Here is a 13,780-nt window from a genome sequence, read left to right on the forward strand (position 1 = left end):
GTCCTAAACAGATGCTAGAACTGGGAGGTTAGGGTATACAGGATTATATGGGATCACTGGTCATAAAATGTGGTTTTGGATCCCAGCTTATTCTGTTTATTCTTCAATGAACAGTCACTGAATATTCTTGGTGCTGGGAATATGGTCCTGAGCAAGACAGACCTGGGGCTGCCCTCATGGAACCTTGGGTCTAGCGAGAGGACATGAGAAACAAGAGCATGAATAAACATACCCCTTAGGTTTGGGGACTTCCAAATCTCTGCTTCTTCATTGGTACCAGGAGAGCAGCATCCTAGTGCCTCCTTCAAAGGGCTGTGCAAAGACTAAGTGAATTCCTTATTATAAAAAACAAGGGAAAACAGCTTATAGGGCTGTCAGGAGGGAAGCAACTGTGTCAACTCATGAAGAGCTTCCTTCTTACACAAACAAGGAAAAATCACCAAGATGTTTTAGTAAATCATGATGTTCCAATCATCATGATGTTTCATCATGATGCCAACAATAAAACACACACACAAATAAAATTCTTCTCTAGGAGCACAAAAGTATACGTGAATATACAAGGAAAGGTTCAGAATGCCACACAAGCACATGATCCAGAAGATTAAAGGGATCATATGGGCCTGGGCCCTAGTAGGCACTCTTTAAACATGAGTCGCTATTAATTATAATTTTAGGGAGAGATTTCCTCATGTTCCCTGTTTCTTTTTTTTTTTTTTTAATTTTTATTTATTTATTTATGATAGAGAGAGAGAGAGGCAGAGACACAGGCAGAGGGAGAAGCAGGCCCCACGCAGGGAGCCGACGTGGGACTCGATCCCGGGTCTCCAGGATCACGCCCTGGGCCAAAGGCAGGCGCTAAACCGCTGCGCCACCCAGGGATCCCATGTTCCCTGTTTCTAAGATGAATTGGGGTGAGGGTAATGTTTAATCTTACTCTTTAAAAAAAACTAAATTTAAACACTTTTTTTTTGTTGTTTTGTTAAATAGGCTCCACACCCAGCATGGAGCCCAATGTGGGGCTTGAACTCATGGCCCTGAGATCAAAACCTGAGCTGAGATTGAGAGTCAGACACTTAACTGACTGAGCCACCAAGGTGTCCCTAAACATATTACTTTTGGTTTATATGTAAAATCTTTGACAACTAATTTTCTTCTGCTGGTGGTCACTGACCTGCGGGAGAAAAAGAGTTTAAAAAAAAAAAAAAGAAGAAGACATTTGTTCTTCTTCATTCAGTTTATTGGTCTAAATGTTTCCCTGGGTATTTGCTCTGGCTATCTGAAGAGCAGATCACTGGTGCTACTTCTCACACCAACATATGAATAATGGTAACAGGACCCACACAGGCCCAGTCCTCTCAACACCCAGGGAGGCTGGGGTATCCTGGTTTCAAGAAAACTACAACCCAGAGAAGTCACTTGCTGAAGGTCACACAGTGAGGAAGTAAAACCAACCAATCTATCTCAATTCCTCCTTCTCGGCAGCAGCCCGGGTGGCTCAGCGGTTTAGCGCCACCTTTGGACCAGGGCGTGATCCTGGAGACCAGGGATGGAGTCCCACATTGGGCTCCCTGCATGGGGCCTGTTTCTCCCTCTGCCTGTATCTCTGCCACTTTTCTCTCTGTGTGTCTTTCATGAATGAATAAATAAATAAAATCTTAAAAAAAAAATTCTCCTCCCTAGCCTTTCTTTCCCACTCTCCTGCCCCCCACCCCCCGAGCCCTATGGATGTTTTACTGTGGTCATTTCCTGGTTACTGACTCTGAGGCCCAATTATAATTAACAAATGATCCATGCCACATGCTGAAAACTACTTAATGGCCCCAGGGGAAAGGATGAAGCCTAAGTCACTGGTTTACCTGCCAGTGTAACTAAGAATTTACCAATAGCTTGTCATATAACAAAGTGGCACTGACCAACTCAAACAGAGCAGGACTTCAAATCTGTGGGTCAAGATGTTCTCCACATTCAGCACTCACCAACACCAGACCACGTTCTGGATGCCTGCTGAAAATCCATACTTCTCTGGTTCCCAGGACAGCTCTGGTCTGTCTTGCTCAGGGAGGGGATAGGGAAGACCAGGGGATTTTAAGGCATCATCCCAGCTAGAAAAGCTGAGAAATGCCAGCTGTAGGACTGAAGACATGTCCCCAAAGGCCACACATCTCAATGGAAGCACTGATTGTAGGTCAGATAGAAGCAGGGGCTGGCTTGATCTGTGGAGGACAGGTAGGGGCTTCAACAGCCAGAGAGACCAGGTTCTGACAGAAGTGGGAGAAGGGCTGGGACAGAGCTGCTTACTAACCTTGGCTGGTGGGGGTGACTTGGCCCCCAACCTGCCCACCTCCCAGATCTCTCGCTCTCCAGGCCCAGCTGCTACTTCTTCCTCCCCAGGGCTTTCCCAGACCACCCACAACAAGAAAGGTGATCTTGTTCCCACTAGATTCCTCCAGTGGTTACTCTGCACACTTGGCCATTAATCACGTCATGTTCTCCCTGGCTATCTTTGGTTCATTCATTCAGCAACCGTTTGCTAAACAACTGCTCTATGCCAAGCACAAAGCTGGTAGCTGGGGACCCTAAAGTGGGAAGGACAGGCAGATCTCTGCTTGCATGAGGTGCACAGGCTAGTGGGGGAGGCAGAGAGAGAAACAAGTAAATAATATAACATTACAAATTGGGTAAGTGCTAGGAAGGAAACAGGTTAAGAAGGAAACAGTGGAGCAGGGGAACTTCATGGAAGGCCTTTTAAAGGAGGGGGCACTTAAGAGTTACTAAAATTCTAACCGTCTCATATTTGCACTCTGTGGCTCCCAACAGCCTGAAGGCAGGGGTGTATAACCTCTAGGAAGAGCGCTCTTCCTACCTCAGTCAGTGCTCCAGGACAGTGATAGGACTTGAGTGATTGCCTTGGTAAGTGCCCCCATGTGACATGTCCCTCTAATGACCTGGCAGCAGCAGCCACAAAGCCCAAACAAAGCCAGCAGTCCCAGAAAACACTTTTTTTTTTCCAGAAAACATTTGACCCGACAAAGTTGTCTGACTCAAGAGCCCAGACCCAAGGTGGCTGATGACACAGGTGTGTGATGTCTGCATAAACTGCCAGCTTATAGGTACTTGTACCACAGCTGGGAGGCCTGGAGGTTGGTATGATCTATCTGAAGGGCAACGTGGCAATATCTGCCTAAATGCATAATGCACATGTCCTCTGACCCAGTAAATCTCACCACCTGGAGACTATCCTAAGAAAACACTGGCATGTGTGTATGAGATTATGTGGAGGGATGCCCAAGGCTCTTCCATTTATAGCAGAATAACCAGAAGCAACCTCAATGTCCATCAGCATGGGCCTATCTAGTCAAATAAATCAAGTTCCTCCTGCCCAAAGGTTCTTGGAGCCATTATGAAGAGGAGATCATCAAGACAAAGAACAGTACCTAGAGTAGGAGGCCCTTCCTTTATATAAGTAAAAAAGTTCTGTATGTGTGCACATGTACTGAGAGCTGTCGTAAATGCATAGAGAGCATCTGCAAAGACACCCCAAACCGATCTCAATCATGACATCTGCCTTGGGGTGAGAAGAGATGAGGACCCTGGTGGACCTTACCATTCCAAATGCTTCTATTTCGTTTTATTTCTTTTCCCAGCACTATTAATGAATTCATGTATTATGAATACTCATCTGATTAAAAGTATATTTTAAAAAGAGGTTAAAAGAAAAAGGCAAAAGACAATGCCATGGGCTCAGTCTGGTTTTTCTACGCAGCTCAGCCACTACCTAGGACACTCCCTCCCCCCTGGCCTTTTGTTCCCACCTGCAACCCCGTGTTCCAACAGTTCTGTCTCTTCTGCCTTCCATGGCCCCTGAGCTCTTGCAAACATCTCCCCTACCATTTACAGAGACCCTTCCCTCCTAAAGGCAGCCACAGGGAAAAAAGCTGTCCTCTGGCAAGTTCCATGAATACTTCATAATCACTGCAACTGTATTCCTGATCCACACCTGACACTCATGAGCTGACGACAAGCTGTGGACTATTGCAGTGGAGTCTGCCAAGCTCCCCAGAGGCCCAGGGCGGGCCCAGTGCCCTCACATGCCAGCCATCACTTTCAAAGGATAATTAAAAGGATTTCAGCAAGACAGAAGGGCCAGAACAACCTTTTGGAGTTTCTCAAATATTAAGTTGAATCCTACACATTTCTGTTTACGGAGGACACGGGAGGGGCTGAGCATCCACCATGAATAACCTGAACATGACAGAACAGAGACTCCAGGATGGTCCCACCCAGGCTACAGGGCCCTCCGTCTCTCTTCCTGCTGTTCACAAACCAAGATAAATAGCCAGGCTGGACATTAATTGTCCAGAAATGTCCGTGCAGGAAATACCAGACCCATCACTCATTGCAAAAGTCCAAACTCCTCCCTTCTTCTTTCCTAGCAGCTAACCTTGGAGGCAAGGCTCTCCCTGGGGACTATCACTGGCATCATTAGTCTCTCCAGCTCGCCTGGCTTCCCATCAAGCACAGGAAATGCCTGACTGTGCCAATGGCAAGTGAAATGGTAAATGGTACGACTGATTCTCATAAGACCTCACACAAGGAAGATGGAGCTGACCTAAGGGAACTTCAGGAAAGTTTGCTAGACCACCTGCAGCAGAATCTCTAGGAAAACTTTAAAACACAAACTCCTGACTGTTTTCCTGTCTATTGGCTCAACAGTCTTGGGAGTGGGATCAGGAATCTGGTTTTCCGTTTGTTTTCTTGGACAATCAAAGCCACGTAATTGTGACAGTCACAACTACAGGATTTAAAACACAAATAGAGAATCTACGTTAACAACTTCCCCTTCACCTTGATTCTGAGAACCACTGCTGTGTGGTACCAAGGGAGGGGCTTTTCCTGGGTCAAGGGAAGATTAGAGCTCCTAGCTGGTACCTCTCATTCTCTGACCCCTACAGCTTTCTCATCCGCTAATCAAACCCCGAGATATGTGCCCTGACTTATCCAACAGCTAGACTGAACTATTTCTCATCTCCCTGCGTCTGCTTCTGCTGTCCCAGTTTGGAAAGTCTCTCCTCTCCCTCCTCCTACCCTCCACCCACCACCAACTGCACCCACCATAGTGCCATGCAGCCCAGGTGCTGTTATAGAAAGAGGGTAGCTCAGAAATGAAGCCTTTCCTGAATTTGGTTCTTGGCTCCTCCAACGACCTTGGGCAAGAAGACAACCTGTGTGAGGTGAGCCTTGGTTGCTGTTTGTCAAGTAGCGATAGCACTATCTCACAGGCTTGCTGGGAGAATTCAGTGTGACAAGGGCTCCACACAGTGCCTAATAAATGCTGACCAAATTCAGCCTTTCTACTGCTCTCTTCTTTAATCTTCTCTACTGGACTAGGAGCTATTTCAGGGAAAGAATGGTCCCCTCACTCATGTCCAAATGCCCAGTTTACAGAACCTCAATGTCTGAAGCTACAAAATGAATCCCTGTCCCCATGCAGCCCTTGACTCTTACCTGCCCAACGTTGAAGGTCAGCGTGATGGCATAAAAGAAATTAGAGTTGGCACTTCCTGCATAAATCCAGAGGTGCCACAGGACAGGGAAGAGCAGGGAGCAGACGATGATGATACAGGTGAGGACAAAGATGTTTCTCAGGACTGCAAAGACAGATGGTCACAGTTAGCCAAATGCTGATTCTCCTTGGTACCTTTTCTTGTGAGGATGGCCCCACAGGATGAAGAGGTCCAGGAAGAGCCTGGGGTAGCTCAGAGGCAGAAATCCTCCTCCCAGATTCAGAGGCTCTGGGGGTGCCAAGAGGCAAGCCTCAGATCCTTGAGTCAAAGGCTTCCCATGGCCCAAACTGGTGGGAAGTCCTAGGTTTGGACTCTGCACCTCCCATTGTGGGTCTGGCAACACTGTGAAGGCCTCTGGGCTCTGCAAGGGGAGCATTTCAGCATGACAATGCCCTCTATTCCCCAATCTCAGAGTGTCCAAAGGTAATTTCCCCACACTCCTCAAGTAGAGTGCTGTTGGTCCACATGGGATCACAGACAGGAACAGCAGGATAAACCCATGGAGGTTAGAGCACCTCCTCCTCGTGCCCCAGAGTCTATGGTGTCATAGCCCTGGGTCTTAGAAAAATGTTTTCCAATTTTTAAAATTCATGTCTTAGGTTCCCCACCTTTCTCTTCAAATGTCCTTCATTTTTCCTTAGATGATTTGAAAATCTCTTTTGACATGCTCCCTGTCTAACATCATACCCCACACTCCTAGAGGGATTATGGAATCTCACCAGGTAGGAAGCTCTCCCAGAAGTCCCAGAGAGGACCTGACACACAGAGTGGTACTGGCAGGCAGGTGGAGTGCAGCTGGAGGGGGAAGGAACAGGACAGTGTGGCCCAAACTTGGCCTTAAAAGACAGAGGCCGGGATGCGCGGGTGGCTCAGCGGTTGAGTGTTTGCCTGCGGCTCAGGACATGATCCCAGAGTCCCAGGATCGAGTTCCATATCGGGCTCCCCTGCATGGAGCCTGCTTCTCCCTCTGCCTATGCCTCTGCCTGTCTCTCTCTCATGAATAAATAAATAAAATCTTAAAAAAAAAAAACCCAAAAAACAAATGACAGGCTGGGGCACCTGGGTGGCTCAGCCATTGAGTGTCTGGTTTGGGCTCAGGGCATGATCTCAGTATCTGGATGGAGTCCTGCATTGGGCTCCCTGTGGGGAGTCTGTTTCTCCTGCTTCTTCCTGTGAGGAGCCTGTGACTCTGCCTCTCTCTGTGTGTCTCTCATGAATAAATAAATAAATCTTTAAAAAAAAAAAAACCTGGCACAGATATATTACTGAGTATTTTCTATGTCTGCTGTAACAAATCACCACTAACGTAGTGCCTTAAACAGCATATGGTTTATTTAATAGTTTTGGAGGTCAGAAGCCCAAGATGGGTCTCGTAGGCTAAAATCAAGGTACTGCAGGGCCGTGTGCTCTTTGGGGAGGCTCTAGGGGAGGTGTCTGCTTGCCTTTGTTGGGAGGAGGGGCCGCCTGGGTTCTTGCCTCTCGACTCCCCCCAGCAACACCAGGCTAAGTCTTGACCACGCCGCAGCATGCTGACCTCCCCTTTGCTCTCCCTTCCACTTTTTTTTAGAAAACAGACTTTAGTTTTTAGAGCAGTTTTAGGTTCACAGCAAAACTGTGGAAGAGATCTCCCACATGTACCCTGCCTCCAAGCCCTTCTACTTTTTAAGGGCCCACCTGCAGCATCCAGGCTAATCTCCCCATCTGAACATTTTTAACTTTAAATCCTTTTGCCACATCAGGGTGCCACCCAGGCAGTTGGTTAAGCTTCTGCCTAATGCTCAGGTCATTGTCCCAGAGTCCTGGGATGGAGCCCTGCATTGGGCTTCCCACTGAGAGCCTGCTTCTCCCTCCTCTCTGCTTTTGCTCTATCTCAGTCTCTCTCTCAGATAAAAATAAAATAAAATAGATTGTTTTGCCACATAAAGTAATATATTCACATGTTCTGGAGATGATGTGGATGTCTTTGTGGGAAGGGGAGCATTATTCTGCCTATCACACTGTGCTTTCCCACCCCCCCTTAAACTCAAGGGGTATCTGACAGTAGGATTATATGCTATTCTTATTTTTCTTTATACTTTATTGTATTTTATTTTTATTTTATTAAAGATTTTATTTATTTATTCATGAGAGACACACAGAGAGAGGCAGAGACACAGGCAGAGGGAGAAGCAGGCTCCATGCAGGGAGCCCAACGTGGGACCTGATCCTAGGTCTCCAGGACCATGCCCTGGGCTGAAGGCAGCGCTAAACCGCTGAGCCACCTGGGCTGCCCATTTTATTGTATTTTAAAAGAAACTAATAAGTATTATTTAAAATAAACTAATGAAAAGAATGCCTTAAAAAAAACAACTTACCAATGGATCTAGGTCCCAGCAGGCACTTAATGACAGAAGCTCCCTTCCTCTTTCTGATTCTGACCTTCGGGAAATCCCTTTTTCCAAATCAGAGTTTGAGGAGATTTCGGAAAATAGGGAACCTCCTGAACATCAAGGTTGTTTGTCTTGATTGTACGCAAACTTGGTAGAATTGGCAGAACTGCTACACCAGGAATTCATCATCGGAAGGGGGACTGGATTACACATGCAATTCTCAATTCTGGCTGCAAAATAACATCACCTGGGGAGCCCTACCTGGTCTAAGTAAATCAGAGTCTCGAGAGGTGGAGGCTAGGCATCCATGTTTGGAACTGCTTCCCTGGTGATTCTAATATGCAACCAAGGCTTCAAACCACAGGATTACAGTTGCAGACCCAGGGCAAATATAAGGTCCAGACCAGTCTGCTACAGAGATTTCACTGTTCTAGGTCATGATGACGATAGTCAGAACAAGGTGGTTCAGAGTTCTTGTTAAAGGTGAATGCTTTTGGGCAGCCCGGGTGGCTCAGTGGTTTAGTGCCACCTTTGGCCCAGGGCGTGGTCCTGGGGTCCGGGGATCAAGTCCTGCATCGGGCTCCCTGCGTGGAGCCTGCTTCTCCCTCTGCCTGTGTCTCTGCCTCTCTCTCTCTCTGTCTCTTGTGAATAAATAAATGAAATCTTAAAAAAAATAATAAAATAAAGGTGAATGCTTTGAACTTAAGGTTCATTAGAAATGACAGGTGTCTTTTCTTTTTAAAGATTTCATTTATTGGGGATCTCTGGGTGGCTCAGCGGTTTGGTGCCTGCCTTTGGCCCAGGGAGCAATCCTGGAGTCCCGGGATCGAGTCCCGCGTCGGGCTCCCGGCATGGAGCCTGCTTCTCCCTCTGCCTGTGTCTCTGCCTCTTTCTTTCTCTCTCTGTGTCTCTCATAAATAAAAATAAATAAATCTTAAAAAAAAAATAAAGATTTCATTTATTTATTCATGAGAGACACAGAGAAAGAGAGAGAGGCAGAGACACAGGCAGAGGGAGAAGCAGGCTCCATGCAGGGAGCCTGGCGTGGTCTCCAGGATCACACCCTGGGCCAAGGCAGGTGAATGCTAAACCGCTAAGCCACCCGGGCTGCCCTACCGGTGTCTCTTTGTTGCTGGTTGTTGTTGTTGTTAAAAAGCCCTTTGTTTTATGAAATGAAGATGAATAGCTGGCAATTGACTTTTAAAAAAGATTTTATTTGACAGAGAGAGAGCACAGCAGGGAGAGTGGCAGGCAGAGGGAGAAGTGGGCTCCTCACGGAGCAGGGCACCTGACATGGGGCTCAACCCCAGGACCCTGGGATCATGATGTGAGCTGAAGGCAGACGCTTCACAGAGCTGAAGGCAGACGCTTCACCGACTGAGCCACCCAGGAGCCCTGCAATGGACTTTTTTAATGTCTTCAGCAAAATAAGAAGTTAGCAACTCTGTCACCAGTTTTTTAAAAAGTCAGTGGTCTGTGAACTCCCACAATTTGGAAACACTGGCCTGGAGGGCTTGTAGGGTCTTCTTTTCTAAACTGAAATTTCCACAATTCTGGGTTTTCAAAGCTGGGAAGGAAAAGCCCTGACTCAAGCATTTCTGAGACTTTGTAGGGAAACCTCCCTCCTCCCAGCACAAGAAGTCTGGGAAAAGGGCTATATACATTGAGAGTTACTATTATTAAACAATGTTACAACCTCAAGAGAGAACAATCCTATTTGCCATTTCTCTACTCCCACATCACTGTTTACATTTCTGTGCTGCTTTCTTTCTTTTAAGATTTATTTATTTATTTTAGGGCTGGGGGTAGAGGGGCAGAGACTCTTAAGCAGATTTTGTGCTGAGCCGAGAGCCCAACACCGGGCTCGTCACCACAACCCTGAGATAACGACCTGAGCCGAAACCAAAAGTCAGATGTCCCTCTTAGCAGTTCTTTCTGATCCCTTGGAAATTATTTTGCTGAAAAAGATATACATTATTCCTAAACAAAACCCCTGTGGCCTGACAGCCCAGGTAGGTCACTGTTCCTTACCTCCAGCCACTCTGGATTTCAGACAGGGTGACAAGAAGGTGACACAGTGCATAGAGACTGGGAGAGGCTCCTATGTGGCTCCCGGCTGCAATTACAGACAGCTGCAAAGATGCATTCCCATGTGCCCGGAGGAACTATCACTCGCATCCAGTTGGCTTCTGGCCTGTGGTGACCTTTGCAGGAACAGGGAGCTGCTACTCACCCTTGTTGGCTGGCAGGCCAGAGGATTAAAGCTGTGCACCCGAATGTCCAGTGCTGGGGACCTGGGGCACAGGACAGCTTGTTCCAGGCACTGGGTGTCAGAGATGTCAGAGATGACCAGCGACTAATGAGGCTAAAGGTTCACCCTTCATCAGACTTACTGGGTCAGAGGGAATCAGATTTCCCACTAGTGGCCTATCTAGTCTCTGCCTCTGTTACTGACAAACCAAAACTTTAGGAGAGTCACCTTCCCTCTCTGAGCCTCAGGCATTCAGAAATAAAATTCTAAGGGTGGTTGGGAGGCTCCACCAGTTAAGCAGCTGCCTTCAGTTCAGGTCATGATCTCGGGGTCCTGGGATGGAGCCCCATGTCGGGCTCAGCAGGGAGTCTGCTTCTCCCTCTGCCCCCACACCCACCGCTAGTGCTCACTCTCTCTCTCCCTTTCTCAAAGATTTTATTTAATCTCTTAAAGATTTTATTTATTTATTTCAGAGAGCGAGCGCAGAGTGAGAGGGCAGAGTGATGGTGGGGAGGGGCAGAGGGAGAGGCAGACTCCCTGCTGAGCAGGGGAGCCCTGTGCAGGGCTGCATCCTAGGACCCTGAGATCATGACCTGAGCTGACGTTAACTGCTTACCGGACAGAGTAACTCCAGCACTCCTCAAATAAATAAATCTTAAAAAATAAAATAAAATTCCACTTGAAGAATCCAGTCCTACTAGGAGTGTAGAGGGGACCTGGGAGCTTCAAAAGTGCTTATTGTATCATTATTCTCTATACTTTGTATGTTTTTTCATCCGTATTCTTTTATCTTCATACAATAGTCAATAAAAACAAAACAACATACACACACACACACACACACACACACATTCAGCCTCTGGTAACTGGCTCTTTCAGCTGGACCACTGCAGGCTAGCACTGGCTCTACCAGCAGGCTGCTCCCTAACATCGCAATTGTGTGTCTGTATGACTCATCCTGGCCCCAAGCCCCACAGAGTCCCAGCGTCAGGGGCCTACACTCAACGCAGCACCCACATACCTCCTCTCCTCCCCATTGGCCAGGACAGGAAAACAAAAAGGTGAATGTGTGAGCAGGCATGTCCCCACTGGCAACTAATGTTTAAACTAAATTCTTAACCACATTACAAGTCTGAATATATCCAACCTAGACTTAGAGACTTCTCAAAGTCTCCACCCATTGGTCCAAAGGACTAGGCTGGAGATGCTCCTGGCTGAATATAATGACTCACAGCTGTCATGGCCCAAACAGATACCCTGAGCATGAGTATTCTCTGCCATAGAAACTGGTGATCGAGGGGGTCAGCCAATGCTCTGTGCAGGATCTTCAATTAAGCTGTACTGTAAACTGCTTGCCCAACCAGCCAGCTAAAGTATCTATTAGATCATCTAGGTTTCTGGAAACCCCATCCTTATTTTCTCTGTCTCAACCCTAGAAGACATAAAAATAGCTTATTTCAAGTTTTGAAAAATATGTTTATTCTAATGATTCTGACGGACTCTGACTACTTAGCCTGAAGCTTTGATCATGGAACTATACAGGAGGTGCTCCTGCATGATTGTTACTGGTGATAACTGCAGTGCTCTTTACATATATTTCTTTCTCAAACTTAAAACACCCATGGGAGATATTCTCCCCATTTGACAGATTAAAAACCAAGAGACTCAGAAAGGTTAGATGATTTTTCCTAAAAATAGCTAGAAATGGGAAAGCCAGGATCCAGATTCAAGTCTTTCTGGCTCCAGACTGTGTTCAGTAATACGGGATGAAAGATTAACCAAGGGCAAAAGGTGTCCCTTGGGATAGATAGCTAATAAAAAAATGACCCTACTTTTGGGGAAAGAGGATCAATGCACCCAAGACCCACTCAGTCACAATCTGGGGCATGTCAACTTGTATGGTGGCCTCATGACCACTCTACTCTGCTGAGGGGCACCAGGTTGACAGCCCGCTGGACAGGGTGATTCTTTTTTTTTTATTAAAGATTTATTTATTCATTTATTCATGGCTGGCAGACAGACAGAGAGAGAGAGAGAGAGAGAAAGAGAGAGAGAGAGAGAGAGGCAGACACACAGGAGGAGGGAGAAGCAGGCTCCATGCAGGGAGCCTGACGTGGGACTCAATCCCGGGACTCCAGGATCACGCCCCGGGCCAAAGGCAGGCGCTAAACCGCTGAGCCACCCAGGGATCCCCAGACAGGGTGATTCTTAACTCTGCAATGAGGATGTCACAGGCAGAAGATACCACTTCCTTCTCCCAGTCAGGCTGGACTGCTTACTGCCCCACAGGCCACCACCTGCAAGGGCAGCCCAGGCTTGGCCCACCCACTCTGTTGTTTACCTCTGCTCAGATTTACAGGTAGGTTTCCTTCTAGCATCTGGTCAGTTTCACTTCCTGGTTGCCACCCAGGCAGCCCCAAACAATAACAAAGATTTACTTCCTCTGAAGCCTGCCTCCTCCAGTTCATTCTTGACATCTTGCTGGGCACCAACTGTAGGCAAGGCAAATTCCACAGCTCCTTTCCCATTTTTTTTTTTTAATATTTTATTTATTTATTCATGAGAGACAGAGACAGAGAAGCAGAGACACAGGCAGAGGGAGAAGCAGGCTCCATGTGGGGAGCCCGATGTGGGACTCGATCCCGGGTCCCCAGGATCACGCCCTGGGCTGAAGGCGGCGCTAAACCGCTGAGCCACCCAGGGTGCCCTCCTTTCCCATTTTAGTTTAGAGAATCAAGTGGGGCTGGGCCACTAACACTGCCTCTTTATTAGGGAGGCTGAAAAACCCATCCAGAAACACCTGCTGAGCTGTGGGTCAGGTCTGATTCTGGGTGCTGGGTACACAGAGGTACATGAATTGTAAGCCTATCTCAGGGAGCCCACAAACACTGAAAAGAATGCTCACAGAGGGCTAAGAGCCCAACTGAGGAAGATACTGGGGGCCTAGGAAGCAGAACTAGCTCACTGTATGCCATCTTCTGAGGAGGGGATGGTTAGAGCTGAAGCGGTCTTCAGAGCAGGCAGATGCCTAATGCTGCCATCTGTCTTCTACAGACATTTAGGTGCAGTGTTGGGAAATAGTTCAAAGCCCAAGGTCTAGTGTGTATGACTTCTTAAATCTAAATAAATTTCCATTAAAAATTGAGTTTCTCAAAAAAAAAAAAAATTGAGTTTCTCAGTCATACCAGTGACTATTGTATTGGACTGTGAAGCTCTAGGACATTTCCATCTTCACAGAAAGTCCTACTGGACAGCATTACCTGGAGGCTCACAGCCAGCCCTTCTACTTACCTATCATGTGACCTTGAACAAGTGGCTCTACCTTTCTGTACCTCAGTTTTCTCATCTGGAAAATGGTGGTATTTTCCTACCAAGGCTGGTGTGAAGGTAAAATGACCTAATGCATGGAACATTCTTAAAACCACAGTGGCAAGGTAATTACTGAGTAAGTCCTCAAAAAATGGTGGTTATTTTGTGGCACCTGGTTGGCTCCATCAGTTAAATGTCAGACTCTTGGAATCAGCTCAGGTTGTGACCTCATGAGTCATGGGGCAGAGCCCCATGTCCTGGGCCCTGAACTCAGCAGGGAGTCT

At 47.1% G+C, this 13,780-nt stretch overlaps 1 protein-coding gene across 4 annotated transcripts in view; it reads right to left on the bottom strand.

Annotated features, from left to right (window-relative positions):
• Positions 1-13,780, bottom strand: part of PIGU (phosphatidylinositol glycan anchor biosynthesis class U) — a 94,839-nt gene that overhangs the window by 7,448 nt on the left and 73,611 nt on the right. For 3 of the 4 annotated variants that reach the window (XM_072800696.1, XM_072800697.1, XM_072800694.1), the window contains one exon: positions 5,509-5,651. In XM_072800696.1, the coding sequence (XP_072656797.1) occupies positions 5,509-5,651 (143 nt within the window). Of the gene's footprint in view, positions 1-5,508; positions 5,652-6,286; positions 6,363-13,780 lie in introns of all 4 variants that reach the window. The other variant, XM_072800695.1, reaches the window with a different exon arrangement.

Source organism: Canis lupus, chromosome 26 (genome assembly GCF_048164855.1).
Source record: "Canis lupus baileyi chromosome 26, mCanLup2.hap1, whole genome shotgun sequence".
Taxonomy (NCBI): Eukaryota; Metazoa; Chordata; class Mammalia; order Carnivora; family Canidae; genus Canis; species Canis lupus.